The 17,192-nt window shown below is 49.9% G+C and overlaps 1 protein-coding gene across 1 annotated transcript in view; it reads right to left on the bottom strand.

Moving 5' to 3' along the window:
* Nucleotides 1–2,453: 2,453 nt before the first annotated feature.
* dctn4 (dynactin 4) overlaps nucleotides 2,454–17,192 on the bottom strand; it is a 66,580-nt gene continuing 51,841 nt past the window's right edge. The window contains exons 13-14 of the mRNA XM_072264630.1: nucleotides 7,596–7,704; nucleotides 2,454–5,152 (exon numbers count right to left, since the gene is read on the bottom strand). Of these exons, the coding sequence (XP_072120731.1) occupies nucleotides 4,856–5,152; nucleotides 7,596–7,704 (406 nt within the window). The 3' untranslated portion in view covers nucleotides 2,454–4,855. The remainder of the gene's footprint in view (nucleotides 5,153–7,595; nucleotides 7,705–17,192) is intronic.

Genomic DNA, 17,192 nt, shown 5'->3' on the forward strand with positions numbered 1-17,192 from the left:
GAGAGGGTGCAGAAGAGGTTTACCAGGATGCTGCCTGGTTTAGAGAGCATGTGCTATCATGAGACTGAACAAGCTAGGCTCATTTATAAGATTATGAGAGGTATCGGTAGAGTAATCAGACAGCATGTTTCCCTAGGTTGAAATGTCTAATACCAGAGGCCTTGCAATGAGGGTGAGAAGGGGTAGGTTCAGAGGGGCTGTGAAAAGAAAGATTTTTTACTCAGATAGTTTTCAATGCCTGGAATGGCAGAGGCAAATGCATTGGAGGCTTTTAAGAGATGTTTAGACAGGCAGGTGAATATGAGGAAGATGGAGGGATGTGGACATTGTGTAGGTGGGAGGGATTAGTGTTTGGGTGTTTTTGATTTGCTTTTTAGCTGGTGATGCACTGATATTTTGAAATGATCTGTATGGATGCCATGGCAAACAATACAAAGATTTTCATTGAAACTCACTAGTTATGAAATTAATAATTTACCCACTTGGGACAGCAAGATCCCACAATTGACAGTGATGTAAACAACCAGATGTTATATTCAAAGCAAACATTGACCCCAGGGCTATGGGGAGACACTCACTGATTTTCTTCATTTGACAGGTCTTCAGGTTCGTTTTGGAACACCCTTTATGCGGTAAACAGGCTCGGGTGCATTGATTTACAGCGGGATCTTGGGGTGCAAGTCCACAGTTTCCTGAGAGTGACAACACCAGTGGATGGGATGGTGGGGGGTGGGGAGAGTCCAAATCAAAATCAGACTCATTATCACTGACAGATACAAAGTGAAGGTGGCTGTTTTGCTGCAGCAGTACAGTGCACTCAACAAAAATATTATTAATTACAGCAAGGATAATTCAAACGAGATCAATACTCAGCTATTGTTCATGGGTTTGCTTCTCCTTTCGGAAATCTGATGGCAAAGGGGAAATGTCCCTGAATCTTTGAGAGTGGTTCTTAAAGCTCCTGTACCTCCTTCCTGATGGTAGCAATGAGAAGGGGGCATGAGCTGGTTGGCAAGTTGCCACCTTCCTGTGGCATCACCTCTTTGAAGATGCCCTCGATGGTGGGAGGGTTGAGCTTGTGATGGAGCTGGCTACAACCCTCTGAAACTTCTTGCAATCCTGTGCAATGGTCTCGTCTCACCTGAAGTAACAGTGGTGTTATACTGTTTACTTTTTAACTTGTGTCCAACGTTAAATGTCAATCTTCTGGAATTAATTTCAAGGTTGGTGGAGTGGGGATATTTGTCTACCAAAGGAAGTACAAGGTACTCTTTCCCTCCGCTAGCCTGCAGGTCACCCTTGGGCGATGAGTAGCACCTGATTATCCACACACACACACCCCACCCCCCGATCAGGGTCACGTGAAACCATGGCAGCAGCTGGTGCAGATCACAAGTCCTGGTCATGCGACCACTGACGCCAGGTAGATGATCTCTGAAGATCATTGATCATGGCTGGGATCACCTGTCTTGTAAAGTCACTGCCCAGAAGGCAGCAATGGCAAACCACTTCTGTTGGAAAGTTTGCCAGAACAATTCTGGTCCTGGAAAGACCATGATCGCCTACATCACAGCCACTGCACAGAATGAACAAACTATACTTTATTCTTTGTGGTGATATTACTTTGTGTTGGTGTGTGGGTGTTTACACGTACCGTGTTGTGCACCCTGGTCCCAGAGGATCATGGTTTTGTTTTGTGGTATGTGTGTATATGGCTGAATGACGATAAACTGGAACTTGGAACCTGAGGCCTCGTACCAGGCTGTGATGGAACTAGTCAGAATGCTTTCTGCATAGAAACTTGTAAGAAGCCCTGGTGACATACAAGATCTCCTCAGGCTGCTAACAGAGTTGCCAGTGTGCCTTGCTGGTGACTACGTGCTACGTGTTGAGCCGTCACTGGTCGGGACATTCAATGGAAGCACCAGGAAGTCATGTTAACTGGTTAGGCTGCACTTGGGGAGTACCGTATGCAATTCCAGTTGTCCCATTACAGGAAAGCTGTGAAGCTTTAGAGGGTGCAGAAGAGGTTCACCAGGATGCTGCCTGCTTTAGAGGGTAAACTGGGGCTGGTTTTTCTGGAGCAGCAGAGACTGAGGGCAGATCTGACAAAGATTTAAAAGATTATGAGAGATACAAATCGGGCAGACAGCAAGATCATTTTTCTGATGTAGAAATGTCAAATATTATTAGGCTTACATTTGAGGAGGGAGGTAAAGCTTAAAGATGAGTGGGGATCTCTTTATTAAAACAGAGTGGAGGGTGGCTGGAGTGGTATGGAAGAGAGTGTTAGACTGACATGGGGATGGTGGGACATGGATCACGGGCGGGCAGGCAGAGCAGATCAGCTTCATGGTCACCAAAGACATCGTGGGGTGAAGGTCCTTTCCCTGTACTTCACTCTTCCATGTTCCAGCTATGACAACAGATCAAGACCCAACATGCCAGGCAGGGAAATTTCAATTTGTTTATTGTTTAATTGATATAAGTTACACATTAATACACTGGAACATCAAGTGTTATAGCACTGTGGTTTCAGGCAACCACAAACACAGGGAGCCAACACAAGTGTTTACAGGCAACCTCGTATGCAGGGAGCCATATCAAGGAGTTACAGGCAGCCGTGTGTGCAGGGAGCCACAAGCGTTTACAGGCTGCCAGGTACACAGGAGCCATATCAAGGGGCTACATGTAACCTCGTACGCAGGGAGCCACAAGTGTTTATAGGCAGCCACGAGTGTTTACAGGTGGCAACATACACAGTGAGCCATATCAAGAGGTTACAGGCAACCTTGTACGCAGGGAGCCACAAGGGGTTATAGACAGCCGTGTACACAGGGAGCCACAAGTGTTTACAGGCAGCCACATACACAGGGAGCCATATCCAGGGGTTGCAGGCAACCTCGTACGCAGGGAGCCACATCAAGAGTTACAGGCAGCCGCGTGTGCAGGGAGTCACAAGGGGTAACAGGCGGCCACGTGTGCAGGGAGTCACAAGGGGTAACAGGCGGCCACGTACACAGGGAGCCAGCACAAGAGGTTACAGACAGTCGGGTGTGCAGGGAGTCACAAGGGGTTTCAGGTGACAGTACACAGGGAGCTGCAATGGGTTACAGATAGCCACATACTCGGAGACAAAGGGCAAAGAGAGTGAAAAACCTGGGGGCGGCAGTGGAAGCCAGGCTTATAATGCAGGAAGTCAATGAAGGGCCAAAGAGCTTTTTCGTCCAGGCTTTTCATGTGCCAGCTGCAGGATTTCTGACCACTGGGGGTGGAGGAAGTAGTGACTATGCTAATGCATGAGGAAGATTGTTACAAGGCGAGGGGTCTGACATCGAGAAGCGTGGAGTGAGGCAGATCAGTCACATCTCAATATTTTGATGTACATGATAAAAACAAAGCTAATCTTTCGAGACCCTTTGGCCCGAAACACCGACTGTTTATTGCTCTCCAAAGTTGCTGCCTAACCTGCTGAGTTCCTCCAGTATGTTGTGTGTGCTGCTCTGGATCTTTCCAGCATCTGCAGCTCTGGGGCAGGGAGAGGAGAGTAGTGTTGAGCAACGGGAGGAGGAATTCTTGCTGTCCGTGGGGGAAAACGTTCCTTGTTGCTGTCTCTCAGTGGGGCCAGAGAGGGAATCTGGCAATCCCTCGGAAGGGGGTTATCACAGAGGGCAAGAAGGGTGCATTCCGGAATCCACAACCGTCTCTTGGCCAGGAACATCAGGGGTCTGTGCATCATGGTACTGAGTGGCAGTGAAGGCACAGGAGCCTACAGATGCCGGATTCTGTAGCAACACACACAATCTGTCAGAAGAACTCAGAAGTTTGATCAGTTTCTGTCGGGGTGGGGTAGAGAAGAGAAAGAGGAATTTTCCCAAAGCAAGATCCTGACCTGAAATGTGGACATCTGCCACCCCCTCACACAGATGCTGCTCGACCCCACTGAGTTCCTCCAGCAGATTGCTCATCACGTGAAGCTTTCAATGTCTTGTTCAAACTCACCCAGAGACATGGCATTTTAAACCAAGTTTGTCCAAAACCTTGCAGCTGAAGAAAAGCATAAGATCCTGCAGGTGCTGGAAATCCTGGGCAACCCATACACGAAATGCCGGAGGAACTCAGCAGGCCAGGCAGCATCTATGGAGAGGAATAAACAGTCGATATTTTGGGCTGAGACCCTTCATCAGGACTGGAAAGAAAGGTGGAAGATGCCAAGATAAAGGGTAAGGGAGAAAAATGTTAAATCCACTATGAACAGTTCCAAGCCCGGCTGGAAAAGGATGGGGGTTGAGGATGGGGCCAGCAACTCTCTCCCGTTAAAACCCAGAGCTACAGAAACGCCAACAGAAGCTCTAAAGACCTCATCCCTGCGAGAGGAAAGATCTTCGCCTAGAAGATTAAGATGGGCTACACCTGGGGCCAACTTCAAAGACTGACCCAGGATAGAAGACTGGTGAGAAAGGGAAGCATTCTGATTACTGCCCCCTTCCTTTACAGTCCTGATGAAGGGTTTCAGTCCGAAATATTAACTGTTTATTCTTTTCTACAGATACGGCCTGACTTGCTGAGTTCCTCCAGTATTTTGTGTGTGCTGCTCTGCATTTCCAGCAACTGCAGAATCCCATGTTTGCGATTTACCGTCCCTACGTACGCTGCTTGATTCATAAAGAACCTCGATCACTGCATCCACCCCACCAACAGCAAGAGAGGCTTGTGTGGCATCTCTAGGTGCCACCTCCACACTTTCTACTGGATAGGTGAGTTTCCCTGACCCTTTCGGCTCCCTCTGCCCCAGCCCCAGTAAAGAGACACCCCGTTGCTGGTGTGGGGGGGGGGGCGGTGGATGGTCCCAAGCTCAGGCGGCCAGGGGTCCCAGCCTGAGGTCGACGTGCTGGGTCAGCCAGATGACCTCTGCGCTCAGTTCAGTTTCATCAGCCGGCCGGATGGCTCCCGCTGGGTTCCTGAAGTCGTACCGCAGCTTGAAGCTGATGTTGACATCACCGCTCTCGCTCTGCGGGACCACCCTGATGAAGACGCCCACCTTGTTGGATTTCCGGAAGGCCACGACACTGTGGAGGGAATAGGAATAGGTTTTATTATTAACACCTGTACCAGGATGTAGTGAAAAGCTGGTCTTTTTTTGGTGCCAGAAAGGCCAGTAACATCATGAAGGATCCCACCCACCCTGCTCATGGACTGTTTGTCCCACTCCCATCAGGGAGGCTATGTAGCATCTGGTGAGGCTACGCCAGGACCACCAGACTCAAAAACAGTGACTTTCTCCAGGCAGTGAGGCTGATCACCTCCACCCACTAACCCACCCCTTCACACCCCAACCACCACTATTTTATCACTTCCTGTCAGAATCACAGACACTCCTGTGCCGAACGTCACTTTATGGACATACAATTAGTGTACTTGAGCTATAGGGTCATAGGAAAGTACAGCACAGAAACAGGCTCTTTGGCCCATCTAGTCCATGCCAAAATATTTAAACTGCCTACTCCCATCAACCTTCACCAGGACCATAGCCCTCCATACCCCAACCATCCATATCCCTATCCAAATTTTTCTTAAATGTTGAAATCGAGCTCGCATGCACCACTTGTGCTGGCAGCTCATTCCACACTCTCATGACCCTCTGAGTGAAGTTGTTTCCCCTCAAGTTCTCCTTTAACATTTCCCCTTTCACCCTTAACCCACGAACTCTGGTTGTAGTCTCACCCAACCTCAGTGGAAAAACCCTATCTATAACCCTCATAAATTTATACTTCATGTGTTTTATTATTATTGTCCTTTATCTTGTACTTTTTTCTGTACGACATCAAATTCAGAGTAACAATTATTTCATTCTCCTTTACACTTGTGTACTGGAAATGACATTAAAGACTAGAATCTTACAAAATATTTGTTCACATCATCATTCAATGAACTTGTGATAAACAAATATAATGCTGTTCAGACAGAACTAATCACTTTATTGTCATGGTGCCAAGTCCGGCTGCGAGAGGAGGAGGAGGATTCGACATGGGACTGGCAATCCCATCCCGTAAAAACACAGAGCTCCAGACACACCCACAGAAGCTTCAGAGACCTCAGCCCTGGGAGAGGAAGGAGAAGGTGGACTGCACCTGGGGACAATGTGAAAAACTATCCCAGGAGAGAGGATTCTAGTCAGCAGCCTGTGCCCCAGTAGCGGTGGTGAGCTTAACCAAGCAATACTGTGACCATCAGGGCGAGATGTCACAAGTGACTTCACAATGGTTAACATCAAAGGAAATTCAATTCACATCACTGTGAGATCAGCAGCTTGGTAACTGAAATAATGAGGAGGTTTACAGAGGGATAGACAGGCTGAAGCCACAGTAACTGAGGATGCTTCGGTTTGCTCTCATACCCCAAAGATGCTCAACTCGGGTAAGTTGCCTCTTGTGGGTGGGTGAGGGGGCAGAAACTGGGGGAAGTTGATGGGAACATGGGGAGAATGAAATGGGATTAGTGTAACTGTGTGACTGATAGCTAGCACAAATTTAGTGGCTGAAGTTCATCGAATGATGATGTGAACAAATATTTTGTAAGATTCTAGTCTTTAATGTCATTTCCAGTACACAAGTGTAAAGGAGAATGAAATAATTGTTACTCTGAATTTGATGTTTCATTGGTAAACGACTCCATGACCAGAGTTCTTTCTGAGAAACTGTGGACCCAGGTTCGAGAAGACACAACATTATAGATAAAACCATAAGACAAAGGAGCAGAATTAGGCCATTCACCCAGCCCATTCCATCACGGCTGCTTTATTATCCCTCTCAACCCCATTCTCCTGCCTTCTCCTCATAACCTTTGACACCCTAATCAAAAACCTATCAACCTCCGCTTTAAATTCACCCAATGATTTGGCCGCAGCATCTGTCTGTGGCAATGAATTCCACAGATTCACGTCCCTCTGGTGAAGGAAATTCCTCCTCATCCCTGTTCTAAATGGCCGTTCTCTAGTCTGAGGCTGCGCCTCTGGTCCTGGACTCCCCACTATAGGAAGTATTCTCTCCACATCCACTCTATCAAGGCCTTTCAACATTCAATAGGTTTCAATGAGATCCCCACCCTCCATTCTTCTAAACTCCAGTGAGTACAGGCCCAGAGCCATCAAACAGACCTCACGTTATCCCTTTCATCCCCAGGATTGGTCTTGTACATCTCCTCTGGACTATCTCCAATGCCAGTACATTCCATCTTAGATAAAGGGTCTAAAACTGCTCGTGGAAGTTGGAGGCAGAGTTAAGATGGCACTAAACGGCATCTCCTTTGCTTGCATCTTCGGAAACAGCCCTATTTCCATCTTTAACATCTCCATTTTTCCCTTTCAAGGTTCTCTTGAAGACCCTGACGTGGAGTTACACACAGACTTCGGTTCTTTGCGGGAACGGGACCCGTTCTCGGGGTTTCAGGACTGGCCGACGTTCGGCACGCCAAGGGTTCGGCCTGAGAGGTGGCCTAGTGTTTGGAAGCCAAAGATCTCGGGACTCTGGAGACGGGCGGATCGAGGGTTGGTGTCACGGCAGGAGACTTGTGTGTCATGGGAGAGGCTGGCAAACCTTCTGCTGTGGGCCCGAAGACTCGAGACCCAAGCTAACCAGACCTTTGAGGTCGGAGGAGGCGAGGCAGGTGAAGGAGCGAGTGCGGGGACTGGCTGAGAAGGAGCAGCTGATTTAAAAAACCGGTCATAAGCAGCTAGCTAACCAGACCTTCGAGGTCGGAGGAGGCGAGGCAGGTGAAGGAGCGAGTGCGGGGACTGGCTGAGAAGGAGCAGCTGATTTAAAAAACCGGTCATAAGCAGCTAGCTAACCAGACCTTCGAGGTCGGAGGAGGAGAGGCAGGTGAAGGAGCGAGTGCGGGGACTGGCTGAGAAGGAGCAGCTGATTTAAAAAACCGGTCATAAGCAGCTAGCTAACCAGACCTTCGAGGTCGGAGGAGGAGGCGAGGCAGGTGAAGCTAATTACTGAAATTATCAGCTAATATCAGCAAGGCTCGCTCTAGGGGAACGGCCTTGTCGAGGGAAGTGCCTTGTGAGAAAAGTGTGAGTCTTTGGCTCAGGAGTCTTCGGCGAGGAGGCTGAGAGAGGAGACTACGCCACAGTTGGACAGGGTGAGAAGTGGAGAAGAGATGACCGCTAGGCTGATTCAGTGTGCTGCGTGCATGATGTGGGAGGTCAGGGACACTGATGGTGCCTCTGGATCTTACACCTGCGGAAAATGTGTCCAGATTCAGCTTCTGAGGGACCGTGTTGCAGCACCGGAGAGGCAACTGGATGATGTCAGGTTAATCCGGGAGAAGGAGGGTTTTCTGGACAGGACCCACAGTGAGGTCGTTACACCCAGGATACAGGAAGAGAGTAGGAGCTCGACGATGATCAAGGAAAGGATGCTTGAAGTACAGGAGACCCCGGGAGATGTGCCTCTCGTAAACAGGTTCTCCCTCTTGGAAGCTGTCGGGACAGAAGACAGTGCCAGTCTGAGAGGCGGACGGGTCTGCGAGTCAACAATTGGCGCTGAGGCAAAGCCGAGGAGACAGACGTCAGGCAGAGCCGTGGTAGTAGGGGACTCCATAGTGAGAGGTACAGAAAGGGGTTTCTGTGGCAACAGGCGAGATTTAAGGATGGTGTGTTGCCTCCCTGGTGCTGGGATCCAGGATGTCACGGACCGGGTGCAGGGAATCCTCAAGAGTGAAGGTGAACATCCAGAAGTGGTGGTGCATGTCGGCACAGATGACGTGGGGGAGAAGAGGAAAGACATTCTACAGCGTGACTTCAGAGAACTCGGAAGAAGGCTGAAAAGCAGGACTTCCAGGGTGGTTATCTCCGGTTTGCTTCCAGTTCCCCGTGCTGGAGTGGTCAAGAACAGGGAGATAATGGATCTGAATGTGTGGCTGAGGAACTGGTGCAGGAAGCAAGGATTTACATTCTTGGACCACTGGGGTATGTTTCGGGGTAAGGATGAATTGTACAAAGGGGACGGGTTGCACCTTAATAAGCGGGGCACCAGCATTCTGGCAGGCAGGTTTGCCTCTGCAACACGGGTGTGTTTAAACTAAGTAGTGGGGGGGAGGGGATGAACTGGAAATATAAGGATGGAGACAAAGGGAAAGTGAGAATAAGAAAAGTTAAGAAAGACAGCAGAATCAACAGAGCAGAAAGCTCAAGAAGGGATCGTACAGTATGGCCAAGTGATATAGGAATTGATATGGGAGGTGAGGGGAGTAATGAATTAAAAGTATTGTATATGAATGCACGGAGTATAAGAAATAAAGTAGATGAGTTTGAGGCACAGTTGGAAATTGGTAAGTATGATGTTGTGGGAATAACAGAGACGTGGCTTCAAGTGGACAGGGCCTGGGAAATGAATATTCAAGGTTATAGGTCCTATCGAAAGGACAGACTGATGGGCAGAGGGGGTGGGGTGGCTCTGTTGGTGAGGAATGATATTCAGTCCCTTGCGAGGGGGGACATAGAATCAGGAGACGTAGAGTCAGTGTGGATAGAACTGAGAAATTCTAAGGGTAGAAAGACCCTAATGGGAGTTATCTACAGGCCCCAAAACAGTAGACTGGATGTAGGGTGTAAGTTGAATCAAGAATTAAAATTGATTGGCATGTCGCAAAGGTGTTATGGGGGACTTCAACATGCAGGTAGACTGGAGGAATCAGGTTGGTGCTGGACCCCAAGAAAGGGAGTTTGTGGAGACCCTCCGAGATGGATTCTTAGAACAGCTTGTACTGGAGCCTACCAGAGAGAACACAATTCTAGATTTAGTGTTGTGCAATGAACCGGATTTGATCAGGGACCTCGAGGTAAAAGAGCCATTAGGAGGTAGTAGAACATAGAACAGTACAGCACAGTACAGGCCCTTCGGCCCACAATGTTGTGCCGACCCTCAAACCCTGCCTCCCATATAAGCCCCCACCTTAAGTTCCTCCATATACCTGTCTAGTAGTCTCTTAAACTTCACTAGTGTATCTGCCTCCACCACTGACTCAGGCAGTGCATTCCACGCACCAACCACTCTCTGAGTAAAAAACCTTCCTCTGATATCCCCCTTGAACTTCCCACCCCTTACCTTAAAGCCATGTCCTCTTGTATTGAGCAGTGGTGCCCTGGGGAAGAGGCGCTGGCTATCCACTCTATCTATTCCTCTTGTTGTGACTATACCCTTATAGTGACCATAATATGATAAGTTTTAATCTACAATTTGAGAGGGAGAAGGGAAACTTGGAAGTGTCAGTATTACAGTTGAACAAAGGGAACTATGGTGCTATGAGGGAGGAGCTGGCCAAAGTTCAATGGAACAATACCCTAGCAGGGATGACAGTGGAACAACAATGGCAAGTGTTTCTGGGAATAATGCGGAAGGTGCAGGATCAGTTCATTCCAAGGAGGAAGAAGGAACCTAAGGGGAGTAAGGGGAGGCCGTGGCTGACAAGGGAAGTAATGGACAGTATAAAAATAAAAGAGAAGTATAACATAGCAAAGACGAGTGGGAAGCCGGAGGATTGGCAAACTTTTAAAGAGCAACAGAAGGTAACTAAAAAGGCAATACACGGAGAAAAAATGAGGTACGAAGGTAAACTAGCCAAGAATATAAAGGAGGATAGTAAAAGCTTCTTCAGGTATGTGAAAAGGAAAAAAATAGTTAAGACCAAAATTGGGCCCTTGAAGACAGAAGCAGGTGAATTTATTATGGGGAACAAGAAAATGGCAGATGAGTTGAACAGGTACTTTGGATCTGTCTTCACTAGGGAAGATATAAACAATCTCCCAGATATAATAGTGGCCAAAGGACCTAGGGTAATGGATGAATTGAAGGGAATTTATATTGGGCAGGAAATGGTGTTGGATGGGCTGTTGGGTCTGAAGGCTGATAGGTCCCCGGGACCTGATGGTCTTCATCCCAGGGTACTTAAGGAGGTGACTTTAGAAATTGTGGACACATTGGTAATCATTTTCCAATGTTCTATAGATTCAGGATCAGTTCCTGTGGATTGGAGGGTGGCTAATGTTGTCCCTCTCTTCAAGAAGGGAGGAAGAGAGAAAAGAGGAAATTATAGACCGGTTAGCCTGACGTCAGTGGTGGGAAAGATGCTGGAGTCAATTATAAAAGATGGAATTGCGACACATCTGGATAGCAGTAACAGGATTGGTCCAAGTCAGCATGGACTTACGAGGGGGAAATCGTGCTTGACTAATCTTCTGGAATTTTTTGAGGATGTAACTATAAAAATGGACAAGGGAGAGCCAGTGGATGGACTTTCAGAAAGCCTTTGATAAAGTCCCACATAGGAGATTACTGGGCAAAATTAGGACACATGGTATTGGGGGCAGAGTACTGACATGGATTGAAAATTGGCTGGCTGACAGAAAACAAAAAGTAGCGATTAACAGGTCCCTTTCGGAATGGCAGGCGGTGACCAGTGGGGTACTGCAGGGTTCAGTGCTGGGACTGCAGCTGTTTACAATATATATTAATGATTTAGATGAGGGAATTAAAAGTAACATTAGCAAATTTGCCAATGACACAAAGCTGGGAGGCAGTGTGAAATGTGAGGAGGATGTTATGAGAATGCAGGGTGACTTGGACAGGCTGGGTGAGTGGGCAGATGCATGGCAGATGCAGTTTAATGTGGATAAATCTGAGGTTATCCACTTTGGTGGTAAGAATGAGAAGGCAGATTATTATCTAAATGGAGTCAAGTTCGGAAAAGGGGAAGCACAACGAGATCTAGGTGTTCTTGTACATCAGTCACTGAAAGCAAGCATGCAAGTACAGCAGGCAGTGAAAAAAGCTAATGGCATGCTGGCCTTCATAACAAGGGGAATTGAATATAACAGCAAAGAGGTCCTTCTGCAGCTGCACAGGGCCCTGGTGAGACCACACCTGGAGTACTGTGTGCAGTTTTGGTCTCCAAATTTGAGGAAGGACATTCTTGCTATTGAGGGAGTGCAGTGTAGGTTCACAAGGTTAATTCCCGGGATGGCGGGACTGAAAAACGTCGAAATATTGGAGCGACTGGGCTTGTATACTCTGGAATTTAGAAGGCTGAGAGGGGATCTTATTGAAACATATAAGATTATTAAGGGATTGGACACACTGGAGGCAGGAAGCATGTTCCCGCTGATGGGTGAGTCCAGAACCAGAGGCCACAGTTTAAGAATTGGGGTAGGCCATTTAGAACGGAGTTGAGGAAAAACTTTTTCACACAGAGTGGTGGATATATGGAATGCTCTGCCCCAGAAGGCTGTGGAGTCCAAGTCTCTGGATGCTTTCAAAAAAGAGATGGATAGAGCTCTTAAAGACAGTGGAATCAAAGGTTATGGGGATAAGGCAGAAACTGGATACTGATAGTGGATGATCAGCCATGATCACGGTGAATGGCGGTGCTGGCTTGAAGGGCCGAATGGCCTACTCCTGCACCTATTGTCTATTATCTTTGCGATCTTCAGGCACAGAGCTTGTGAAAAGTGAGGAAACGGACTTTTTAACATGGTAAACCAGCGAGTTGTTGTTATGTTTCCTGCTCGCTGTGAAAATGGGGGAGATAGAGAATCTGCGGGTTGCCGAATGCCGGATGAATTGCAATTGTCTTAGGGGTGACTGCAAGGTCTGTGTCTTTGCTATCGTTTAGCTCATGCTTGTGCTCGGTAGCAGGTGCGCTTTTTATTCCGGGGGGAGGGGGTATCGTTGCCTTGCTGCCGCTTACGCACGAGAGTGGGGAGCTTGGGGGGTCGACTTTGGGGTTCCCATGTTTAACTGTTGTTCATTCCTTGGGGCACTTCTCTGTTTTCCTGGATGTTTTGCGAAGAAAAAGCATTTCAGGATGTATATCGTATACATTTCTCTGACATTAAATTGATCCTTTGAACTCTGACCAAAGCCTTATAAAGGCTTGGTGTTCCATGCTTGCTCTTATGAAGGCCGACATTGTAAATGACAGCTGAATCTGGAACACTCAATCTGCCTGAGGAACTCCGTGGGTTGGGAGGAACTGTCAATCAGACAACAGGTACAAGGCATTAGGACAAGGACTGTTAGGATGGGAACCAGCTTCTTGCCCAGACGGTGAGATTACTGAGCTCCCTGTCACCACCCGGACTTCGTCAAGTATGAAGCACCAGTAGCATTATACTGTTTACCTCCTAACTTGTGTCGTAAATACCCTCTGACCTGAATGTCAATCTTCTAATATAGTTTATTACTTGTGGCAAAATTACTTTATATAGTGAGTGAGAGAGGGAGAGAGAGTCAGAGAGTCAGTGAGAGAGCGAGAGAGCGAGAGAGAGCAAGAGTGTGAGTGAGAGGGTGTGAGAGAGCGAGAGAGCTAGAGAATGAGCGAGAGAGCGAGGGAGCGAGCGAGAGAGCAACAGAGTGAGTGAGAGACTGAGTGAGAGAGTGAGACAGCGAGAGAGAGACAGCGAGAGAGAGCGAGAGCGAGAGAGCGAGAGCGAGAGAGTGACAGAGCGTGAGAGAGTGACAGCGAGCGTGAGAGAGAGCGACAGATGGAGAGAGGGAGAGAGGGAGAGAGGGAGAGAGGGAGAGAGGGAGAGAGGGAGAGAGGGGAGAGGGAGAGAGGGAGAGAGGGAGAGAGGGAGAGAGGGAGAGGGAGAGAGGGAGAGAGGGAGAGAGGGAGAGAGGGAGAGAGGGAGAGAGGGAGAGAGGGAGAGAGGGAGAGAGGGAGAGAGGGAGAGAGGGAGAGAGGGAGAGAGGGAGAGAGGGAGAGAGGGAGAGAGGGTCCGAGAGAGTGAGATTGAGGGAGTGAGGGAGAGAGCGAGGGAGAGAGAGAGTGAGAGAGAGAGAGTGAGAGAGAGACAGAGAGAGAGAGAGGGAGAGAGAGAGGGAGAGTGAGAGTGAGACAGAGCGAGAGAGCGAGAGTGAGAGCTCTCATTCTCTCTCACTCTCTATCACACTCTGTCTCTCTCTCGCTCTCACTGTCTCTCTGACTCGCTTTATCTCACTCTGTCTCTCACTCTCTCGCTCTCACTCACTCTCTTACACTCTCTCACTCTCACCCTCAATCACTCTCACTCTTGCAAAGCGAGTGAGAGAGCTAGAGAGAGCGAGAGAGAACGAGAGAGAGCCAGAGAGCGAGAGCACGTGAGAGAACGCGAGAGAGCAAGAGACAGAGCGAGAGGCAGAGCGAGAGAGTGAGAGATCGAGCGAGAGACGGAGCGAGAGAGCAAGAGAGAGAGCGAAAGAGTGAGTGAGAGTGAGAGAGTGAGACAGCGACAGAGCCTGAGAGACAGAGAGAGAGAGAACGGGAGAGCAGGAGAGGGGGAGAGCAGGAGAGAGTGCGCGAGAGAGCAAGAGAAAGCGAGAGGGCGCAAGAGAGCGCGAGAGAGTGAGAGTCTGAGAGAGTGAGAGTGAGAGAGAGTGAGAGAGAGTGAGAGTGAGAGAGAGTGAGAGAGAGTGAGAGAGAGTGAGAGAGAGTGAGAGAGAGAGAGAGTGAGAGAGAGTGAGAGAGAGTGAGAGAGTGAGAGAGTGAGAGAGAGTAAGAGAGTGTGAGAAAGAGTGAGACAGAGAATGAGAGAGAGAGTGATAGAGAGGGAGAGAGGGAGAGACAGTGAGAGAGAGTGTGAGAGTGAGAGAGTGAGAGAGAGAGAGTGTGAGAGAATGAGAGTTGGAGTGGGTGCGAGAGTGAGGGAGTGACAGCGAGGGAGAGCGAGGGAGATAGACAGAGTGAGAGCTCTCTCGCTCTCTCACTCGCTCTCACTCCCACTTACTCGCTCACTCACTCACTCCCTCTCTCTCACTCTCACTCACTTGCACTCAATCTCTCGCTTGCTCTCTCTCGCTCTGTCACTGCCCCACTCTCTGTCACTCTGTCGCTCTCTCTCACTCATTCTCTCTCACTCACTCTCTCTCTCTCTCACTCAATCACTCTCTCTCACTCTCAAGAGAATGAGAGAGTGAGAGTGAGCGAGGGAGAGAGAGCGAGCGAGGGAGTGAGAGAACTAGAGAGAGCTAGATAGAGTGAGAGAGCGAGAGCGAGAGCAAGGGGCGCAGAGTGAGAGTGAGAGAGTGAGACAGCGACAGAGTGTGAAAGAGAGCGAGAATGAGAGCGAGAGAGACAGAGCGAGAGACAGGGAGAGAGAGCGGGACAGGGGGAGAGATTGAGAGAGGGAGTGAGAGAGTGCGCGAGACAGAGCGAGAGAGAGCACGAGAGAGAGCGTGAGAGAGCGAGAGAGCGACATAGTGAGTGACAGTGAGACAGCGACAGAGCGAGAGTGAGAGAGAGACTGAGAGCGAGAGACAGAGGGAGAGAGACAGAGGGAGAGAGACAGAGGGAGAGAGACAGAGGGAGAGAGACAGAGGGAGAGAGACAGAGAGAGAGAGCAGGAGAGGAGAATAGAGGAAGAGAGGGAGAGAGAGAGTGCAAGAGAGAGAGAGAGAGAGAGCGACATAGTGAGAGTGAGAGAGTGAGACAGCGACAGAGCGTGAGAGCGAGAGCAGAGAGCGAGAGACAGAGCGAGAGACAGAGCTCGCTCTGAATCGCTCTTGCTCTCTCTCTCTCAATCTCTCTCACTCTCACTCACTTTCTCACTATCTCACTCTCAAGAGAGAGTGAGAGCGAGAGTGAGAGAGCTAGAGAGAGTGAGTGAGAGAGCGAGAGTGAGAGCTAGAGCGAGAGAGAACTGAGAGAACGCGAGAGAGCAAGAGACAGAGTGAGAGAGTGAGACAGCGGGAGATAGACAGGGAGTGAGACAGCGGGAGATAGACAGGGAGGGAGGGAGGGAGGGAGGGGGAGAGGGGGAGAGGGGGAGAGGGGGAGAGGGGGAGAGGGGGAGAGGGGGAGAGGGGGAGAGGGGGAGAGGGGGAGAGGGGGGGAGGGGGGGAGGGGGGGAGGGGGGGAGGGGGGGAGGGGGGGGAGGGGGAGAGGGGGGGAGGGGGGGAGGGGGGGAGGGGGAGGGGAGGGGGAGAGGGGGGGAGAGAGGGGAGGAGAGAGGGGGAGAGAGGGAGAGAGGGGAGAGAGGGGAGAGAGGGGAGAGAGGGGGAGAGAGGGGGAGAGAGGGGGGAGAGAGGGGGGAGAGAGGGGGAGGGAGAGAGGGAGAGAGGGAGAGAGGGAGAGAGGGAGAGAGGGAGAGAGGGAGAGAGGGAGAGAGGGAGAGAGGGAGAGAGGGAGAGAGGGAGAGAGGGAGAGAGGGAGAGAGGGAGAGAGGGAGAGAGGGAGAGAGGGAGAGAGGGAGAGAGGGAGAGAGGGAGAGAGATTGAGGGAGTGAGGGAGAGAGCGAGCGAGAGAGAGAGAGAGTGAGAGAGAGAGAGAGAGTGAGAGAGAGAGAGAGAGAGAGAGAGAGAGAGAGAGAGAGAGAGAGAGAGAGAGAGAGTGAGAGAGTGAGAGAGTGAGAGAGTGAGAGAGTGAGAGAGTGAGAGAGTGAGAGAGGAGAGAGGAGAGAGGGAGAGAGGGAGAGAGGGAGAGAGGGAGAGACAGAGTGAGTGAGTGTGAGAGCTCTCTCTCTCGATCTCTCTCTCGTTCTCTCTTGCTCTCGCTCTCTCGCACTCGCTCTCTAACCTCTTCTCTCACTCCCTCCATCACTCTCACTCCCCTCCCTCTCTCTCTCCATCACTCTCACTCTCTCTCTCTCTTGAGCGCGAGTGAGAGTGCGAGAGAGCGAGAGAGACACAGAGAGAGAGAGCGGGAGAGCAGGAGATTGGGAGAGTGGGAGAGAGGGAGAGATTGAGAGAGAGTGCACGAGAGCGAGAGAGACAGCGTGAGAGAGTGAGAGTGAGATAGGGTGAAGGTCTGAGACAGTGAGAGTGAGGGAGTGGGTGAGAGAGAGTGAGGGAGTGGGTGAGAGAGAGTGAGGAGTGGGTGAGAGAGAGTGAGGGAGTGGGTGAGAGAGAGTGAGGGAGTGGGTGAGAGGTGAGGGAGTGGGTGAGAGAGAGTGAGGAGTGGGTGAGAGAGAGTGAGGGAGTGGGTGAGAGTGAGAGTGAGAGTGAGAGAGGAGAGAGAGTGAGAGGAGTGAGAGAGAGAACGAGTGAGAGAGAATGAGTGAGAGAGAACGAGAACGAGTGAGAGAGAACGAGTGAGAGACAGCGATGAGCAAGAGACAGAGTGAGAGAGTGTGAGAGAGTGAGAGTGAGAGCTCACTCTCAGTCTCTCGCTCGCTCTCACTCTCTCGCTCTCTCTCACACTCTCACTCACTCTTT

The sequence above is a fragment of the Mobula birostris genome, chromosome 7, assembly GCF_030028105.1.
Source record: "Mobula birostris isolate sMobBir1 chromosome 7, sMobBir1.hap1, whole genome shotgun sequence".
Classification (NCBI taxonomy): Eukaryota; Metazoa; Chordata; class Chondrichthyes; order Myliobatiformes; family Myliobatidae; genus Mobula; species Mobula birostris.